This window comes from Orbicella faveolata, unplaced genomic scaffold, assembly GCF_042242905.1.
Source record: "Orbicella faveolata isolate gen_17 unplaced genomic scaffold, um_ofav_v1 contig_24, whole genome shotgun sequence".
NCBI lineage: Eukaryota > Metazoa > Cnidaria > Anthozoa > Scleractinia > Merulinidae > Orbicella > Orbicella faveolata.
The window spans coordinates 3,049,885-3,068,927 of record NW_028301552.1 but is presented as its reverse complement, the minus strand read 5'-3'; the positions used below and the strand labels follow the sequence as shown (position 1 = coordinate 3,068,927).

The 19,043-nt window shown below is 37.5% G+C and overlaps 3 protein-coding genes across 6 annotated transcripts in view; 1 reads left to right on the top strand and 2 right to left on the bottom strand.

Moving 5' to 3' along the window:
• Positions 1 to 6,060, bottom strand: part of LOC110042397 (protein unc-79 homolog) — a 31,086-nt gene extending 25,026 nt beyond the window's left edge. The window contains exons 1-7 of one of the 3 annotated variants that reach the window (XM_089291871.1): positions 5,500 to 6,060; positions 4,891 to 5,011; positions 4,273 to 4,418; positions 3,395 to 3,565; positions 2,145 to 2,384; positions 712 to 1,042; positions 2 to 199 (exon numbers count right to left, since the gene is read on the bottom strand). In XM_089291871.1, coding sequence (XP_089147997.1) covers positions 2 to 199; positions 712 to 1,042; positions 2,145 to 2,384; positions 3,395 to 3,565; positions 4,273 to 4,418; positions 4,891 to 5,011; positions 5,500 to 5,536 — 1,244 coding nt within the window. In that variant the 5' untranslated portion in view covers positions 5,537 to 6,060. The remainder of the gene's footprint in view (position 1; positions 200 to 711; positions 1,043 to 2,144; positions 2,385 to 3,394; positions 3,566 to 4,272; positions 4,419 to 4,890; positions 5,012 to 5,499) is intronic. The other 2 variants (XM_020747761.2, XM_020747762.2) reach the window with 2 other exon arrangements.
• Positions 6,061 to 6,088: 28 nt separating this feature from the next.
• On the top strand, positions 6,089 to 10,469 carry LOC110042399 (microtubule-associated protein 10-like). The gene is made up of 2 exons (XM_020747763.2): positions 6,089 to 8,095; positions 8,775 to 10,469. The coding sequence occupies exons 1-2, from the start codon at positions 6,217 to 6,219 to the stop codon at positions 9,398 to 9,400; spliced, it is 2,505 nt and encodes an 834-aa protein (XP_020603422.2). The 5' UTR covers positions 6,089 to 6,216; the 3' UTR covers positions 9,401 to 10,469.
• Positions 10,470 to 10,742: 273 nt separating this feature from the next.
• LOC110042446 (inositol-tetrakisphosphate 1-kinase-like) lies at positions 10,743 to 19,032 on the bottom strand. 2 transcript variants are annotated; one of them, XM_089291877.1, is made up of 12 exons: positions 18,801 to 19,032; positions 18,657 to 18,681; positions 16,704 to 16,829; positions 16,198 to 16,315; positions 15,548 to 15,646; positions 15,195 to 15,238; positions 14,218 to 14,310; positions 14,025 to 14,094; positions 13,821 to 13,897; positions 12,522 to 12,608; positions 11,854 to 11,935; positions 10,743 to 11,319 (listed from the first exon to the last, which is right to left on the bottom strand). In XM_089291877.1, the coding sequence occupies exons 1-12, from the start codon at positions 18,905 to 18,907 to the stop codon at positions 11,207 to 11,209; spliced, it is 1,041 nt and encodes a 346-aa protein (XP_089148003.1). In that variant the 5' UTR covers positions 18,908 to 19,032; the 3' UTR covers positions 10,743 to 11,206. The 2 variants fall into 2 exon arrangements, with proteins under 2 accessions (XP_089148003.1, XP_089148004.1); XM_089291878.1 differs by having other exon boundaries at positions 13,821 to 13,894.
• Positions 19,033 to 19,043: the final 11 nt, after the last annotated feature.

Below are 19,043 nucleotides of genomic sequence, written 5' to 3'. Positions count from 1 at the left end.
CCCCATGGCTTCATTCCTAGTTTTCTGACAGGGCTGTGCTTCTCCTAACAGACGAATGACTGCCTCAGTAGGGTAGGCTTGGTCTGGGCCTTGCAGAGTCCAGGGATCTGGAAACAAGTTCTGTGTAACATGGTCATATCCCTCTCCAACACTGTGATATCGTACGTGACATTCCTGACACATTGTCAAGGGTCTAAGTCTGGAAAAAACAGGGAGAAGCTTAGAATTAATTTATATGTCCCTGTAGGCCAGTTTTTTATTCTTACAGTGCACTGTATTACTGGATTTGAATTTAGCTACCAATGGCTTAAAGTGATTCATATTTTTTTTGTCCATGGAAACAAGTTTTCAGTTTACAGTTCTGACTATAATTTGTAGATTAAGGACCTGTTTGTACCACCTCTTTGGGAGGGTACCTGTTTTAGAAAACAGGTTGCAGGGCTGTGCTCTGGGAGTCCCCAAGTACCATAGGTGACCAACTTTTACCTTTGGTTGACTGGAAAAACTTACTTTTTTCATATAAACTTAAGTGCTGGGAATCCAGGGTTTCGTGGTTAGGAACCTTTGGGCCACACATAATTTTTCTTAGACCACAGCCTTGGGTTGGGCACTTGCTACCTTCAGGTAGCTTCATGGGCCATTTCATTTGAATCACACTAGCAACTGCGCAATTTCTGTATTAACTACTTTTGGGTGGTTGTTCCAATTTACCTGTTCTCCTTGACACAACCATAAGAAAAGCACATGACGCTGCATGGTTTGCCCTGTCCTTTACATTCCTTTGTTTCACAAGTTGTACGCATCTTCCCCATTGGCTGAACAATGTTTACCAAAAGTTTTTCATCAGGAATGTCAGATGCAGCCAGCTCTGCACATTTCTGGCAGATAAACACTGGAGGTGACGATGCACACTGTGCTGCAGCATAAGAGGCTTCCAGGCAGATAGTTGTTGGTGTATTTTTTCTAGGCACTGCACACTCAAGGTTTTGACAGTTTGGAGGATGCCACGGTTCATACACAAACTGCCAGTCATCAGCACCCCCTTGAATGAAGAAAACAAATAGCTGTTATTGCAGTTCAGTCTGCAGTCAAATATTCCTTTGTTTTAAGAGGCGTGCAAACGAGGCTAAAGGGTCAATAAAATGCAGAGTTGACTCTTTTGCCTCGTTTGTGTGTCAAGCTGCTGATAACTTCGACAACAGCTATTGAACAGATTATGTTTTCTTGAGAACCTGATGACCAAGGGAACAACTGTGTTTTGTTAGTTGCATTAAACAACTGAATGTCATACTGCTATCAAGCCCACACTCTCCTTACAGGTAGACCCACTGCACACAATTTATAATAATCCCTTTTTAGCCTGCTATAAGGATACACCTATGCTTAGGGGATGCTTTATCTGGCTCAATAAAATGTACCTCTGGGGAAGAAAAACATTGGACTTCAACAGCTTGACAAATCACCTTTTTCAACTGGTATGGAAAATGCACTCTAGTCTTGAATTGGGTATGTTTCTTAGAAGAAGCTACTTTTTCATCACTGTCAATAAGACTGTCAATAAAAGCCCTTCATAACTCATGTTTAGGGCAACTGTGCCAGCCGCAACGGTCATATAAAATAGGGTATCAAATTTTTGGCCAGGTCATAAATAGGGTAGCAAAAATCACAGATTTTGGTCATAAAGAGGGTAAGGGTTTTAGGAAGTGGGCCACACACCTCCACACAACTTTTCTGGTAGTACCCCCCCCCCCCCCCGCCCCCAGGGGATAAAAGAACACTTTCACTCACTTGTGTTCAGTTGCAACTGTTGGGCACAACATGAATTCAACAAATTTGTTTGAACAAACAAAGAAACTGGACCTCACTATTTGTTATGCTCATACAGGGGTTTCATTAATGTTTACAGCAGGAAGGCAACTGGTTTTCACAGGCAGGCAAAACTATATGAACTGAACTTCTAATATAAGAAAAATCTTCCTCTACATAGTTAAACAAAGCAGACAAAATCATCCTCACAACTGATTAATTTGCCTGGTGCCCAGCCCTTAAAGAAACCTTTGCTGATAGAGCACAGGAAAACCAAACAAACCCAGCCCACCCAATTCAAATTTCTTAGGGTTATCATTTATCAGAGTGGGCCTTACCAACATCTTTGAGTGGATAATAGTGAAGTAAGATCTGCCCAGCGGAGTTGATGATTGGCTGCGGTCCATAAGCCAGCACAGCCAGTATGTCCAGACAGACATCACTTTTGTATCGCATCAATGTCTCAACAAACTGTGCATGCTGTTTACAGTCAGGACAGTACTGTAAGACTGACATGATAAGGGCGGGGCAGGTAAGAGATGCATAGGAGAGACCAGCCTCATCAGACTCTAATACACCTTCAATACATCAATAACAAAACAATTAATAGAAAATCTGTCAGCTCATTTAAGTGAGCATTACTTCCACCACCTTTTAAAAAATACCAGAAGGCACTTCTAAGCCTTGAAAATCAAAAGGTATTTATTTGACTTTTCTTAATGACCACTGTACTTCATTCAATAAAACGTACTGTAAAATTTTGATGATTCTTTCTTATGCCTTCTTGCTAGTAGACTGCTGGCAGTCTGTTTTCGTCTCGAAATTTAGCAGGAATTATGAGGCAAGATGCTTTGACCAAAAGGGGAATTGGACAAGACATGGGCATGGTCTTCTCATCTCGACTCATTCTCTACTAGACCACACTGCCCTTTTGCATTTACGATGGCTAAACACTCATCTAAACGACTCTAAGAGAAACGAACAGTTGCCAGCATTTTATCTATTGTAGCTAGACAATAAATTAAGGAAAAAGAAATAAGACTCGCAATTTATTGGACGGTGATCTCTCACTACAGATCCCACTCAAATTTTGAAATATTGAAATGGCTAGGCAAGTCAAAAATCATATGTAGTCTGACCATGATTGAGTGGCAAATGAAAAATACATGTTTTATCTACTGATTATCTGTTGAATTATTATGTATCTAAAACTCTACATGTACATACAGCAGAACCCAGCCTTACAACCAACCCTATTAATGCGGCCACCTCGTCATTATGGCCACTTTAGTCTGGTCTGGATAAAATCCCAGTCAGTCATTTTAACAAGTAAAGAACAGCTTTCTGCCCAGATATTTGTGGGCTCTTGGCATGGGTTTTATTATCGTTTTCAGCAGGTGGGCAACTGGTGTTCAGTCAGGCAGGCAAAATGTTTTGAACTGAACTTCTTTATCGAAAAACGTTCCTCTAGATGGTCAAACCAGGCAGGCAAAATCATTCTCACAGCCGGTCATTTCACCTGCTGCCCGGCCCTTAATGAAAGCGCTGCCTTGGTGACTAGATTAATGGGGTTCCACTATATACTTACCTAACAAAACAGGAAGAACGTAACCAGCCAGGAGTTTAATGATGTGGTTGTGGGTTTGTGAAGGCCAGATGGAAAGGGTCATTGCTAAACCCATTGGCATGGCATTGAGATCCTCCTTCTTCAAGAATGGAACCAGCGATGCCATGATGGACAGAACACTATCTGCAAATGCTGAAGAAAACAACTTGATCTGTTCAAAAAACCCTGAACCTTAGCAGTGTAATTATTTAGCTAAGTGCACAATTACTTTTAGGAGAAAACATACAAAATGTTTAACTTAGTTGGTAGGTAAGTACACAGTATTAGTCAAACATGTATTGCATGAGTATGGCATTTCTACATCTATCACTAACTACTTATGAACCAAGAATGAGGTTTTTACAGGAAAATCTTAAACCAAGACCTTGCCGTAACAAGGTCAATATGGCGAGGCCAAGGTTTGAGATTTTCCCATAAAGAGCGAATGTTTGAGGTTAGTAAGTTGTTTATTTGGCTTTTTGCTCTGTTTCTGTAGGCCCATAATCAGTAGCGTTACGTAAGAGTAATGCCCCAGAATTAGCCAATCAGAGCATGTGTTTTATCGGCTACAAACACAAGCCATATAATAATAGCCATTAATTTTAGAGTGGCTTTCAGTATTCCAGGTGCAGATTCTTACCAGTTTCCAACACATTACAAAAATGGGTCAGATTTTTCAAAATGACTCAGAAATTCAGGAAAGGGAACTTCAAGGAGTTAAAATCCAAAACATTTCCTGGGAGAGCATGCCTCCAGAGCCCTCTAGAAGCTTGCACATTCACAACCCGTTGTTTTAGAAATCTGTCACCTCTATCCTAGATCCACACCTGCATTTACAGTAACATCAAAGTGGAATGTACCTTCAACTCCAATCTCAACAACTGGTACAACATTGACAATTTTTCCCAGAGCTTTGTACAGTCCTGTGTAGTCCATGCTAGGATATTGATGCCGATCAAATGAACGTCTGTCTTCTGTTAGCACAGGGCGAGTCTCTTTCACCAAACTGAAAATTTAGTTACAGATTATTTTGAATGATCACATGATAGATTGGTGCCCATTCTAACCTATCACGAAATGCTTAAATAATCTAACGGTAGTATTTTGTGTGACTGTGTAAATAGTGCGTAGATAAAATGACTTCCCTTCAGGTCCAAGCTTTCTTGGCTCTGCTCCAGTGATAAAGGAGCAGTAAGAATAACAACAATAATGCAGAGATGCCAACCTAATTTTAAAGTTCTCCTGATTCAGCCGCAAACATATGTCAAATATCCCCCAGCATTTTAACCTCAAGTCAGCCAAAATAGGTGAAATAAGTACTTCACAATATACAAGCACTGTTACATCCTTCATATCTGGGAGATTTGCTGACCCATATGGGAGACCAGGAGATTGGGTCTGTATAAATTTGGTAGACTCCTGGATTATTCAGGAGAGTTGGTATACCGGTAGATCCTAATGGGGAGTTTCTTGTGTACCTTTGCAAAGTCTGTTGAAACCATTTGAGGTAGTTGGCAACATCATTCCCTGTTGGTAATGGATAAGTTCTTCTGTCCAGTCTGTTGAATATCTCCTTCAGTCCATGCACCTTGGCATTAACTGTTATGTACATGCAAGGTGTAAAATTGATAACAGGAAAATTATCATGAGCAAAATGCATATACTAAAACTGATCAAGCTACAGTGTATCTTGAATTGACAGAAATATCAAATTAACCCTTTAATTTTATTGTGCATTGCGGGGTGTATTTTTACAAGTTCTGATGTACAGTGTATTGGGATTGCTCATGTATATGGCGAGTAAATAACAAATGACTCTTGACCCTGAATTGGCCGCTCTGACTACTAAATTATGACTGTGTTATTGGCATACATATTTTTAAAAGCTCCTGAAAAAGGTACAATCTAGGAGATACACTCTACACATACGTTACAAGATATTATAACTAAACAAAATCTCCCTGTCAGTTCCTGGACAGAATCGATTGATTGTTTTTTTTTTTGTTTTTTTTTTTTCCAGCAATGAGCAATGAGCGAATCATCTTAAATTTCGGTCTACTTCTTGTTTTGTAGTTTATTGCACTTACACTGGTCGGCTCGTGTTGACTTCAGATGCCTTGACATTTCTTCTTCTTCGCTTTCACGGGTTACAGTAGTCAGAAATGTTTCAAGCTTCAAAACAGCTGTCCGCTCCCCTCGATTACAGTGCGCGCCGCCATCGGCTATAGAATCATCACAACTGGTACTCACGTCCAACAGAGGAAAGCTCTGTACAATCTGTTTCACACCATTTCTCAGTACAGCAAGTTATCAGTAATTGTCGCCTCTCACTGAGACTTAAAAGACGGCAATCGTGGCGTGTCAAAACACCGAAGTCTGAACAGGAATTTACATATTTTCCTAAACAGGAGGCATGTTTATTTTCACATTTTTAAAATGACAGTCATGTAAAAGGAATCAAAGTGTCTCCTTGTAGTGTAAAACGAGATATGTTCTTACTTTTTATTGTTGGTCACAGCTACATAATTTTAAACCAATTTCTATCAGGTTGCATTTTTAAACGTTGCTGCTGGTGCTATTTTAACATTTGACTCCCTTTAAAAACACCTGTTTTAGATATGTATAAAAACATCCATTTGAGATGTAAGGGGCATTTCATACAACATACACAACCAAAACCGAGCAGAAAACTGGTAGCGAATATTTGGCGCGAAAAGTAAAGAAGGCGCATTTTTCAGCTTTCTTCAAAATATTTTGTATCAAAGGAACTTGTGGAATTCCCTGGATAAATTTATTCTCTGGCCATGACTGAGACATTGTTTTCTTTAGAAGTACACGTGGAAAGCGTGGAAGAACTGCGAGTGTCGTGCAAGCTCCCGGCGTTGTGCTTTCGTCTGCTGGATTTTCCTACAATGATAATTCACCATGTCTCTCCATTGGACGCCGAGAAAATGCGACAAAGACTTCGCATGGAAGGCAGAGAATCGTTACTTCACGAGCTCAAGGATCGCTTTGGGAATTTCCAGTTCCATAAAGGAAAATCCTGTCTGTTCAAAGCAAGCATAGATACCTTGTTAATTCAACTTCAGACGGTTCCTCTCTACGCCATGTTGATGGATTTGTGGCCAAAAAAAAACACTCTTGTAGGTAGCACATTGATTCCTTTGAAAAAGGCAATAGACAAAATTTCTGCAGATGTCCACGACAAAGGTGTTGCGGTCCCTGCTTTCTTCCGAGATGAGGGGGATTTCGCTGTATACAATCTCATGGGCTCACCCATAGCAAAAGTAAGATTAGGCTTCAGGTTATTGAGTTTAGGGGGATCACTAATTCCTCATATTCCGACAGAGTCCTTGGGAAACAGGGTTAGTGAAAAGGTCGAAACGAGCGAGAAAGTTGAACAAGCCGTCAAGGGTGCTTTGCAAAAGGTACTGCCTGAAATTGAATCAAAAGATTTAAGTGCAAAGGAGTCGACATCAGAAAGAAAAAAGATTGATAAAAATGGAACAGCTACACAGAAACTAAAGATTCAACATGTAGAGGTTCAAACAAATATTCGTGCCAAGACTATTAAAAGTTCTGGAATGCTTGATCGTCAAAGACGGGACAGCGAGGAAGATGTAGTAATTACAAACACATTCTGCCCACCCCCTCTTTATTATAATTATTTTTCCAAATCCACACCATCTGACAGATATCATTTTGCGACAGCGGAGGAAGGCACACAGCAAAGTTCTTCAAATGCTCATGGAATGAGATATGGACAATCTCTTGGCCAAGATGAGAATGATGAAGTGGATTTTATGTATTATGATCCTGGTGTGGTTGAAACAGATGGCACTGTAGGATTGGCATCAGTTTCAGTCCAAACTGATGAGAAATTACTTAGGCCTTCCGCAGGACCTGACAGTAACGGAGGTCAAGCTGAATTAATTAATGGCTTGTATAACTTAAGAGGTATAGCATCAGATAGTCATTTGCCAATTTTAAATGCCTTGCTCCAAGAGCTTTCCTGCTTAACAGGGGAACAACAAGTTAGAGACACAACACAAACCAGGTCTTTGAGTGACCAATCTCAGGTCACTCCAAGACATCCACAAACAGTTGGTGATAGAAAACCACCAGTAGTTGGTAACAACTTAAGGAGCATTTCAAAAAGTCGAACAGATAAAAACCAAACTCGTCAAGCTCCTCCTGGTAAGAGGACCCATACCTCAGTGATTGGTTTGCCAAGGCAAAGAGTGCGTTTCAAGCAGACCAGTCTCACATACGGAATGACAAGAACACAGAAAATGAGGCTTGAGATCAACCAGAGGGATAAGTTACCAAACAGAACTAGACCTTGTGAGGTGCAAAGGGCTTTAGCTCAAAAAGAAAATGTCACAAGAGATTTAATACAGACACCTCTGTCAAAGGGTGATTTAGGAATGACATACAAAATAAACACAGCGAGGAAGCCGAAAGGAAGACATATGCGTAAACAGACAGCTGATGTGCAGGTTCAAACACAGCAGTTTGCTCCAGAACAACCCCACCACAAAAATATTGAGTTAGCTGGAACGAGAGAAGTGATGGAAGCAAATATTGCAAAGTCAGATCCCGAAGTAATTCCATCTACTGCTGAAAGTGCCAGAAGCATAAAGAGTCAAAATAGTTTGGAAGTTTTTATTCCACGCGTGGAAGGTATTTAGTTTTACACCTTTTTTTACCAGTGTATAGGACAGTGTTATTAATATTTAAATATTTCATTATATTTTGAATCAGAATTGGAAACTAAAGGTAACAACAATAAATTATGGAACAACAAACTAGAAATGACTATGCTTTAACAAGGGTTCCTGTAAAGAAACATTTCCAGCTGTATCTTTATGTTTGGCTCAGGGAGATGCTTAATTGAACTCTTGATTTATCTGTCTAGTGAGGTATAAATACTGGCGAGCTGGAGTATTTTTTTATGTATTTCGGCCAGGTACCTCTCTCCACTCTGGAGTTAAAATGGGTACTTCATAATAATTTGAATTTCCTCAAACATTTTCCCAAGAAAATTCACTGGTCCATTGAACAAGCGAGGGACAGAATCCACTGGCCCAAATGCTAAATCCACCAGCCCTAGGCTATGGAACATGGCCTTTAAGCACGCTGCCAAGGGATTTCAAGTCCGGTGCATTTGTGGTAGGCCACTATTAGAGACTAAAAAATTCCGAATGTACAAGTAGCGTGTTGAAGGAATTTTCAAATTTTGTAATATCTAAGACACTGCAGAAGGAACCAGAGTGCTTTGACATTTTCTTTTGTGTAGTACTTTTTATTGAGCTATCCAATAAACTAACAATGTATTGCTGATACATTGTTTTGATTTCAGGAGAATCAGATGAGAAAAGTGACCAAGAAAAAGAATGGACCACAGACAAGCCCTCTCTTGGCATTTATGGCAATACAGGGATTATAAGCACTGAACTAGATGACATACGAGAAGGATCAGCAATGACGATGTACACTGAGGACTTTGAGGACTCAGGCACGGAAGGATCACAGGCATCATATCATTTAGCTTTCACCGGGAGCAACAGTAGAGACACTGAAAATCTCAAACAAAAATCTAATCCCAGTGACTCCTCTGAAAGTGCACAGTCCCAAGGTAGCTCTAAAGCATCACAAAGACCTGTCAGGTCATCATATTCTCCTGTCAAAGTAAAATCCAGGAGATTAAAGGCAAAGATTCAAGGAGCTGCAAGTGTGGAACAAAAGATCACAACATCTGAACAAGATCTTGAAACATCTGCTGATCGAGTAAGGAGTTCTTCTGGTTCATCCAAAGGTCTAAAGGCAGGAAGTCAAGGGAGTTACTCTGAGGACTTCCATTCTGTTGGCTCTGAACTCCAAAACAGCAATTCTGATGCCACATCAGATGATAGTGTTGATGACATGGATCAGCATGCAATGCTTGATCTGCCGCCTCCAGCAAGTAATTTGGGATACACTTACTAAGTCTTGTTTATATTTGGGTTGGGTAACACAGCACTCAGTGTCTCATTATTCACTGCACAGGGTGAACAGAACATGCATTTGCCTCTAGCTCTCTGATACCTTCAGTGATTACATTGGAAAAGAAAGCAAGTGGTCAATATTATTTTACTTATTGTATCTGTAACAAAATTATCGATTGTGATTGTCAGGTAATCAGTGCGTGATCACGTGGGTGAACTTTTGGTAATTGGATACCCGTATGATTTGTACATCAATTATGCGAGCTTTAATGTTTCCTACAGTTTTTAAAAACTTATGAAAATCGCTACAAACTTTTTCTCCCAAAAGAAGTTCTCAAAAGACTTTTTTGGCCATTGCTGAAGAACTGAGTGTTGATACTGTGAGCTTCATCTTTTCTTTCTTCTTTGGTTGCCACAGATGTCACTGTTTAAAATTCCCCGACTTTTCCCTGACCAAATAACTACAAAATTAATGTAAGATATAGTCTGTAGCAACCTCTAGCCTCCCCTTAGATGCATCCTTTCCACCCATTTATTTGGGACTGATACGTTTTCAACAAATTTGCCATCTATGTTGAGAAAAAATATCACTGAAATCACAGCAACCCCAAATGTTTCTTCCAGCCTTCAATGTTTTTTAAATCAAGTGTTAAAATTTCAGTTTTCCCTGACTTTTCTGCAATATGTCAATTTTCACTGACTCAAAATAAAAGTTTCCCTGACCTTGAAGAACTTTTTTGTACTTTCCCTTACCATTTGCTGACCTGTGGCAACTCTGCTGTATTGACCGATCCACATTCAATACTAAAGGAAGCCCACAAGAATCAAGAATATGAACCAAAAAAGAACATTTCAACAATTAAAAAATACTCTCTGTCGCAACTGTATGGAATGTCTGGGTACATTTATTGAGATTTTGATGTTTTAACAATTTTTTTTTTAAAAACTGACTGGATACAGGAGCAGTTTAATGTTAAGGGGTTTTTTATTCAAAAGGAATTACAGTCCATTTTTACAAATCACTAGATTTAAAAATACTGTTAAAATAAAGTTCAAGTATAACAACTGAAGGTTGTGTTACTGTCTAATAAGTCCCGAAATTCATTACTAAATATTGTTGACCTGAGCATAGCTTCATAAACACATGACACTTTGTACATAGTTTTGAAATACACCTTCTGGCTCAATGTTCTAATACATGTAACACCGAGTATCATGCAACCCTGGAGAATCGGTCATTTATCCAAAATGATGCCATTGTGTCTAATAGAAGAAAAGGATTTAATCAGAAACTACTTTAGAGAGAAACGTCACATGGCATGAAATACGACAACAACATCCAGTGATGCTAAAAATGTTTATTACAGAGATAATAAACGAAAGTAAATTTACATCGGGTTAATTTAAATTAAAATGCTATTCATTGCCTAGTCCAAAATGGATTTAAATTTATTACTCATTATTTAGCAAGTAAACCAATGTCTCTCCTCCCGTGGTTAATTCTCCCTCTATTTAAAAGAAGTCATTGAAAATTCCATAACAGTTGGAACTAGGTAAAGAATCTGATACCAACTAATGCCTCAGCCAACATGTCAGCTGACAGTTGGCAACCAACTGAAAGCCAGCAGGACCATGACTGACAGTTGGCCTGCACGTTGGCCAAAACCTGTGAAGTACAAAAATTTAACAACAAACCATTTGATTGAGCATGCAAAAAGAGGCATTAGTTTACTCATACTGCACTCACGAAGTTGCATTTTAGTTACTGCACACATTAGCAAAGGTTTGCTAAATGGACAGTCCTTTGTCAACTCAAAACTATTGGAGTTGAAGATCCCCTTTCCTTTGTATGTGATTTGTCGAGCAAGTCATGAACATACTTTGCAAAATCTACAGGAAAGGTTGGTGCACCTTCATAGCCTAAGAAATAAACCAAAGATTCAAGCATGAGTAATGAAAATGCATATACATATATACATATACTGCAGGATAACACGTCAGTGCTCAACAGCAGTATTAAATGCACAAATTGACAAGCAGAGAGGCTTCTTTCTATTTCATTTTTTTTATTTTGAAAAGCAGAAAGGTGATGAGCATAAAAAAAATCATCAACTCAAGGATAACTATAGCTCTACAGTGTGTGACGATGATGATGATGATGATGAAGGTGTGTATGGCAAACTGTCAAGTACTCAGAGATGTAGCTAAGAAAACACCACGCTGGCTCATTAACGAGCCCAACTAGCTTTTCTGGCCTTGACAGCTCCAAAGTTTACCCAAGTATTGGTTTTTGTGTGAAATTTCAGCCAGATTTTAGTTCCCTTTCAGCCTGTGAAATTATCTGGCAGCTGGCCCTTGGCGACACCCCCATTACTGTGGAACATATTTTCAGGCTGGTAAGGTAATGAAATTAAAACGAAAAAAAAATTTTTTTACTACCAAGCACAAACTTACCAGGGAAATAATTGATGTCTACTACAACATGATGCCCTGTTCCTTTCTCCACAACAACATCAATACCAAACATTGTCAAATTCTGGTTGGAGGAAATACAATGTAGAAAGATTTTGGTCATAAAGGTAAGTCCACTAAGTAATATCTAAAGAATCAGAGAAGCCAGGAAGCTCGTGAATCTGAGCCGCAATTTAACTCCAGTTTCTGAAGCACAATGTAATTAAGGGTATTACTGTGCAAAGTGTATTTCCCCTGAATGAAATACTAGTTCATTGCCCTTAACCCCCAACAACTTCACAATCTGCCAGTAACCTTTGCATGCATGCACTTACAGTTGTAAAGTTACAAGGCTTTATGTGGTACATCTTGCCCCTTTTGTCCAATTTTAATTCACTCTGTTTGTGCATATCGAATGCACAAACTCACAACCAAAACATCTGTGTTCACCTTTACTATTTGACACTACAAAGAGGTAAATCTTTTTTACCCATCTTAACCCCACTGGTGAGAGAGACATAGTGAAACGTAAGTGTCTTGCCCAAAACACAACCCCACAAAACCATGCCAGGGTTAGAGCTTGAACCCCTTGATTCTATATATCAATTTCTACAAGAAGCATACAGACATATTCAAAAAATTTGCCATAGTCAATGAAATAAAATACTTACCAGCTTTGGTTGAAGCTTCCTAACGAGCTTCAAAACTAGGTTTACATCCAGCGCTATACCACTGTCATTATCATCATCTTCATCCAGCTGCAATAAAAAACAAAGCTTACAAACACCAAAACAAACCTTAATAGCTATAATCACTCACAGTAGACATAATTTATATGGCTAACAGCACAACAGTGAATTGTGGCCACCAATTAGGCGGCCAGTAATCAAAGCCCCAATGAGGGTTTTACTATTGTTTTTACCTCTATTAAGCAGCCAGCCCCCTTTAAGGTGGCCGAACACAGTTTTCGCGCGCGCTTTTGCTGATGCAATTGAGCGCACACACAAGGATTACAAAGAGCGATCATTTTATTTACTCAACACCCGCACTATCTGTGCTATTTTTTCTCTATTATTGAACGCAGTGTATCGATGGCTTTAGTCTTTTATTACAAAGATATGTTAGAAAAGGTAACGATGCAAAGAAACCAGCAATTCTCAGCTTTCTCTTTGTTACCGAAAGAACCCAGTTAAATGCAGCGCATGTGCAGTTGCTCGAAAAATTGAGACCGATTGCTTTTGCAGAAACTTGCAGATTTCTGACGATCCAGTCATTAGAATTTCAAGAAATTTGGCAAAAAAATAGTTCAGAACCATGTGAATGATCTATCGCAAAAAATCTGAATTTTGACATAGGGAATTTTTAATAATACAGAGCATGCGGTGAAAACGATTTACGGCGAATTATGAAAATCGCCTATGTCAAAATTTTATTAGAACAGTGTTGACGGAAGGGATTTAATGTCAATTCGTAGTGGGCAAAAGATGAAAAAAATCTAACGACTGGATTTTTTTTAAATAAACAAAAACCATTTTTTAAGCCTTGTTTTTAACCAGCCCCATTGCCTTGGCAACAGCACACACCTTAGCCAAAATGTGAGAATAAACTTTTCTGTGGTTAACCTTGACTCTTGCAAAAAACGAGCGCCAAAGCATAAATAGCTTAAAAGTAATGGTGAATTAGGCATAGGCTCTTGAAAACTGTGTTCGGCCACCTTAAGCGGCCACTATCTACTTCCCAGAGGGTAGCTGTTTAATAGCGGTTGAACTGTAAAATATAAAATTTCTTTTTTGGTCTTTTAAAATTCATCATGAACTACATTATTTTAGTTTAACCAAAATACATAACTTGACAATGTGATGACGACATTTACTACTGATCAGTAAGTGGACAAATGCATCATTCAAGCCTGGACATCATACAAATAGCCAAAAAGAATGCTACTAAAGAACAAGAACAAGATTTCTCACCTCACTAAGATAGGAACCAGCGTCAGGTTTAGAAACATCATGTGATGAAAAGAATATTGTTTTCATATCTTTGGCTACTATGAAAAAAGCAACAGTAAAAATGTTACATCCATATGACATTGTATGACCAAGAACTATTGCAGTTCACTTCATTATTCTTAAAGCTGTGTATAATTCAAATATATACATACTGAAAAAACTCACCGGCTGTCTTGTAAAAGTTCTTTATCGATGGTCTTTCAACGATATAATGGTTGTTTCCTGCTACAAATACCTGTCAATGAAAGATATCTGTTAATTAGAATGAGAACTAAATTTGAAGGGTTCAAACAGTCTACTACACTGACGTACGTCCAACCATGTGAGAAAAAAAATGTGTGATCTTTAAATTTCATACCTTAAATAACAAGGCATCATGATTGACAAACTGTTGAACAACACATGGAGGGCTCACATTCCTGAGACCTTCTTTATTAAAAATCAGTGCCATCTGAAATGTACGGTATTTAATAGACAAATCAATCAACAAGTTATACACATACTACAAGTCAAGGTAAGAGAGGTTCCTGTGAAGTGTGTGCAGAAACTTAATCACTAAATAGAACACTCAATCTCATACAACATTACTTTCACTTTATAGAAGTGATGCCTAGTCAACAATACAGTTCACAACAAACTAAAAACTTGATTCTCCTTTTGTACAAGTTGTAAGTAACTGTTATATCTATCACACAAAATCAAATTTAAAAATTGAATTATTTAATCAGAGAAAAAAACAATCATTTCATATGTCACTCAGGGTGAATTAAGCATTTAGAGAGACATTCGAAAGAAAATCGACAAGCAATTTCAGTTTTTACTGGACAGAATAATTTTAAGTATTTTACAGTCCTTTAATTTATATTTTCTGAAAGCTAAAGATATAAATAGTTGTCTGAAATAACACCAAAACCAATTTCCTATTGGAACAAGAGAAAATAAATTTCAACATTCTGAGAAATTGTGCAAACACAGGTAAAATTTTATCATCAGTTTAATTCCACCAATACTTATAAAAATTCAAGTGTTTCGTACGAAGTTCAACATTTTTTTTCGACGTTTGGGGTTGCTAGAAATGATTTTTTTCTAGCAGATATTTAAAACAGTTGTACAGAAGTTTGCAATACAATGTAAATAATCTTGGTACAAAGTTTTAGTCCACTTGTTACTCTTACAATGTACTAACTTTTGGTGGATTCCGCCTTAATTTTTAGTCCGTTCACTAACCTAAATTTTGCATGGAAGGCTAATAATGCAACCTACAAGTTTCCGAAACATTTATAATAAATGTACTTTTAACCATTCGAGTGCTATCTTTATCAGAAAAATGGTTACCTCATGACACAACTCTGACCCATGACCAATGACTGGTTTACACACTGAAACAGAAATGTATGTTATACCATGAAATTTCTATTGCATGAAATTTCTGTAGCATGATATATAGTTGACTCAGGCTGCACTCTCGTCAAATATCACGCAAAATCTTGAAATCACAATCTAATTGCTTAATAGAAACATGATTTTAACCCAATCAGTGTGCATATTTTCTTTGGGCTATTCTCTAAATGCAATAAAGAGAATGTTGTTTAGATCAACCCTGGCCTTATTCCAGTCTTAAATTTATGGAACTGTATTTGAAACCAGCAGCAAAATAAAGAATAAATAAAGAATGGTCGTACACTTACTCATTGGGAATAAAACACCAGCATTTTCAATTTTCATCAAGTTTTTTTTATAATCCAGCTCATCAATTTGCACAAAATTAGGGATGAAGACTCTTACTCCTGAAAATAATTAATGTTACGATTATTTTAATTTGACAATTTGCATAGCCAGAGTTGTAGCATTGCAATGACGGGCCCAGTCTTTCCTAATGCAAAGTGTCATGCCTTAAGCTCTTACAGCAACAAGTTCTTCTCAGGAGCATCATTTGTACTAATATGCGGGGGAGACGCGGGTTCAAATCCTGCTCAGGACTTGACGTTTTTCTTTCTTTTCAGAGATGTATGTCAAAAACTGCCTGTAATATATTTACATCTATCTATCAATTAGGATCATTTGGTTCTGGTGAATAACTGAGTTGACCTATCAACAGACTAGCGAGCAACTAAAGATTTGTAACTAGAGACCTATCCAGAGGGAGTGAAGAGGTGACTGTAATGTTTTCCTTGTTAATACATGCTAGCAAAACTTGAGTTTTAGTACTGACATGTGAGAAAGATTCACTAAATTGCATGCTTTAGGTGCTAGAAGTCTGAAATGCACACCACCCACTTTCTAATAATGTCTAATGAACTTGCTTCATGTTACATTCATCAGCCACTTTCATACAAACCTTCCTCCAGAATTTCACATTCCTTCATGATCTGGTAACTCGTTGTTCTGTCAAATAACTTATGTACAGATTCAATTGGATCAATGATGATGACTTCTGGGTGATCTTTGATGTACATCTGAAATCATTAAAAATGTTGCAGTAACATGTATGCAAAAAGCTAATGTATAGGTTGGCTTTTTCTATGATGTTGTTTCTTTGTTGTAATTTTTTTGGATGTCTAAAATACATTAAACTTATTTATTTCACCAGGCTTTTTATTCTTAGTCTTCTTTGTTGGCTTTAACCTTCTTTTATCCTCTATCTTTTTTAATTAGCTTCTACCTCATGCTATAGACTTTTTTATATTTTTGATTTCAGGATCAAAATTGATGTACGTGCAGCACCTTGGATCTTAAATTACCGATATGTGCAGTGTATAAGTTCATGATATTGTTCAGTCAATTGCATTATTGTGTATGAAATACTTATATATAAATACTACAAACAAACACAAATCATATTACTTCCAGTTCCTTCATTGTTTTTAAGGCCTGTGAATCTCCATCAGTGGCTGCTGCCATGTAGTCTGTTATCTTGTGTATTATAAGGTCAAAGGGACCTTGTTCTTTTAGTGGCTTCTCAAGGTCAACCTGCCATGGATAAAATGAAATTTGTCAGGTGATAAGTGACACTGAACTTTAAAATGCATTTCACTGTATACATACACTCAGGTTGAGGATAGATGTTGTATAAAAGAGATGCAATAAAAGTATAAAGCTATCTAGCACAACAAGGTATATCCATGACAAGTATAAGTGATTGTAAGAATGCAAGTGCAAATAAGGGTTTTCAAATATTACGAATAGTGCAAGTCTTTTTTACATTTAACTTCTCTCATTTGCATTGCAATATATTCTAGCATGCATGTGAGGCAATCAAAAGGTGTTGAACCTTTTTTTTTTAATTCTTAATTTTTTTTTTTTTTTGAAACTTTATCTGAATGTTTCCTACCATGCACTGTTTTGGAAGATACAATAAAAAAGATAGGTCACCATGCTCACAAAAGAGATATGATGGGCCATTCTTACCCCATTTATGCCTAATCACATGCGTTATTTCAAATTCATCAGTTCACGTTACATTTGTAGTAGCTGAATGCAAAGGTTTTTTTAAAGAAATACCTTATAAAAAAACTTGATAGGTAGAAAGTCTCAAGCACATGAAGCAATGAACTATAAAACACTTCTCAAGTCATAGTTTTTAAGGTCATAATTTGCATTCTCATGCAAGGGCTTCATGTATGCTTTTAGCTATATCTTTTCCTTTTGAACAATTCTTTTTTTAATTTTTTTAACTTGAAGGGGTAATTTGTCGACCAAAATTATGAAGACCAAAATTATGAAGTACAAAATATAGGTCACCATGCTCATATAAGAGACTGACAAACATTTATTTCTCTGTTGAGCTTAGCTTCGTTTGATGTTGTATATGTGCAAGTGTCCAAGTGCGTGTGCTAATGATGCAAAAATGGTGTGCTGTAGGGATGCGCAATGCAATTCTGGGGAATCACCTTAAGCGCAGATTAAGTCAAGCCATGGTTTCACCAATTGAAGTTTCTTCGTCATCTTTATACTGATGAATACAGGTAGGCATTTCTGAATCGACCTCTCCTAAGTATGAATATGCTCTCTACATGACCTTTATCAGAGAAATATATTCAAGTTGTTTCACTTTAATTTATGGCCTTGGAATCAAAATGCAAAAATAATTTTACTTTCAGAATTTCATCAATACAGGTAGGCATTTCTGAATTGACCTCTCCTGAATATGAATATGCTCTCTACATGATCTTTATCAGAAAAATATATTCAAGTTGTTTCACTTTAATCTATGGCCTTGGAATCACAATGCAAAAATAATTCTAATTTTTTTTCTTTTGGTGTGAGCAGAATCATAGTAACTGCAGTTCTAGTTTGCGCTTACATGTACAAGTGCTTGGATAATCGAAGGTTGATTTTTCAAATGGGCGGAGTTATTTTCGGGTGATGAGCAAACTAGGCTTTTGATTTCAAATGTCAGTGAAGGTTTCATATGCTCACAATGGTAAATAAGGTTACTGATATCACGGATACAAATGAGACAGCCTCCTGGAATAACAGGAATTGAGAAAAAAATCGTCAAACAAATTTCCACGACAAACGGAAACTGCGTTTTTATCTAGAAAGTGCAATGCAATAATATTTTGAAGTATTCCGTCATGTTTATCGGCAACTCGACGAATATATTTAAGTCATTTTTATACAACAATTCCAAGGATTAGAGATTACAACTTGCTCCTAATTTTAAGCGTGATTTAGCGAGACAAACGTTACTTATTCCAACGTTATTATGGTGCCGGTTTCACTGAGAGTAATAGAAGCAACGTCTGCCTAATTTACAAAACTGATAACCCACTTCTTCAACAAACTTCAACTTACCTCTACCAAATCAATTCCAGTCTTCCTATAAAAGTGAGTAGAACAGGTTAACATATATCAGTATTTATAGAAGCACAAAACAACTGCAATGCTATTAATTCATTTTAAAAAGCAAGCTAAATTACAAGTGTTTTGGCAACGTACCCACACAACTGCATAAACGTGTCAAAAATACTCTTGCGCTTTTTCCTATGGCTGACTAAGAAGCCAACTCGCTTTCGCTTTGAAAGCTCGTTGCTACCCCTAAACATTGTTAATGAATTTTCCACTTATCCACTTAAGTAGCAATCTTCCAAATTATCCTGAAGAATATCATTTTGCAGGAATTGTGTGTTTTTCACCACGACCCAGAAGTTCAATATCAGACGTAAGAGCCCACTGTAACTC

Excerpts from the sequence above, each read along its gene's own strand:
- LOC110042399 (XM_020747763.2), top strand. The coding sequence starts at position 6,217 with ATGACTGAGACATTGTTTTCTTTAGAAGTACACGTGGAAAGCGTGGAA. Across the intron at positions 8,096-8,774 it reads TTTTATTCCACGCGTGGAAG|GAGAATCAGATGAGAAAAGT; the intron begins GTATTTAGTTTT and ends TTTTGATTTCAG.
- LOC110042446 (XM_089291877.1), bottom strand. The coding sequence starts at position 18,907 with ATGTTTAGGGGTAGCAACGAGCTTTCAAAGCGAAAGCGAGTTGGCTTC. Across the intron at positions 16,830-18,656 it reads CTGGAATTGATTTGGTAGAG|GTTGACCTTGAGAAGCCACT; the intron begins GTAAGTTGAAGT and ends TATCCATGGCAG. Across the intron at positions 14,311-15,194 it reads GGTCAGAGTTGTGTCATGAG|ATGGCACTGATTTTTAATAA; the intron begins GTAACCATTTTT and ends CGTACATTTCAG.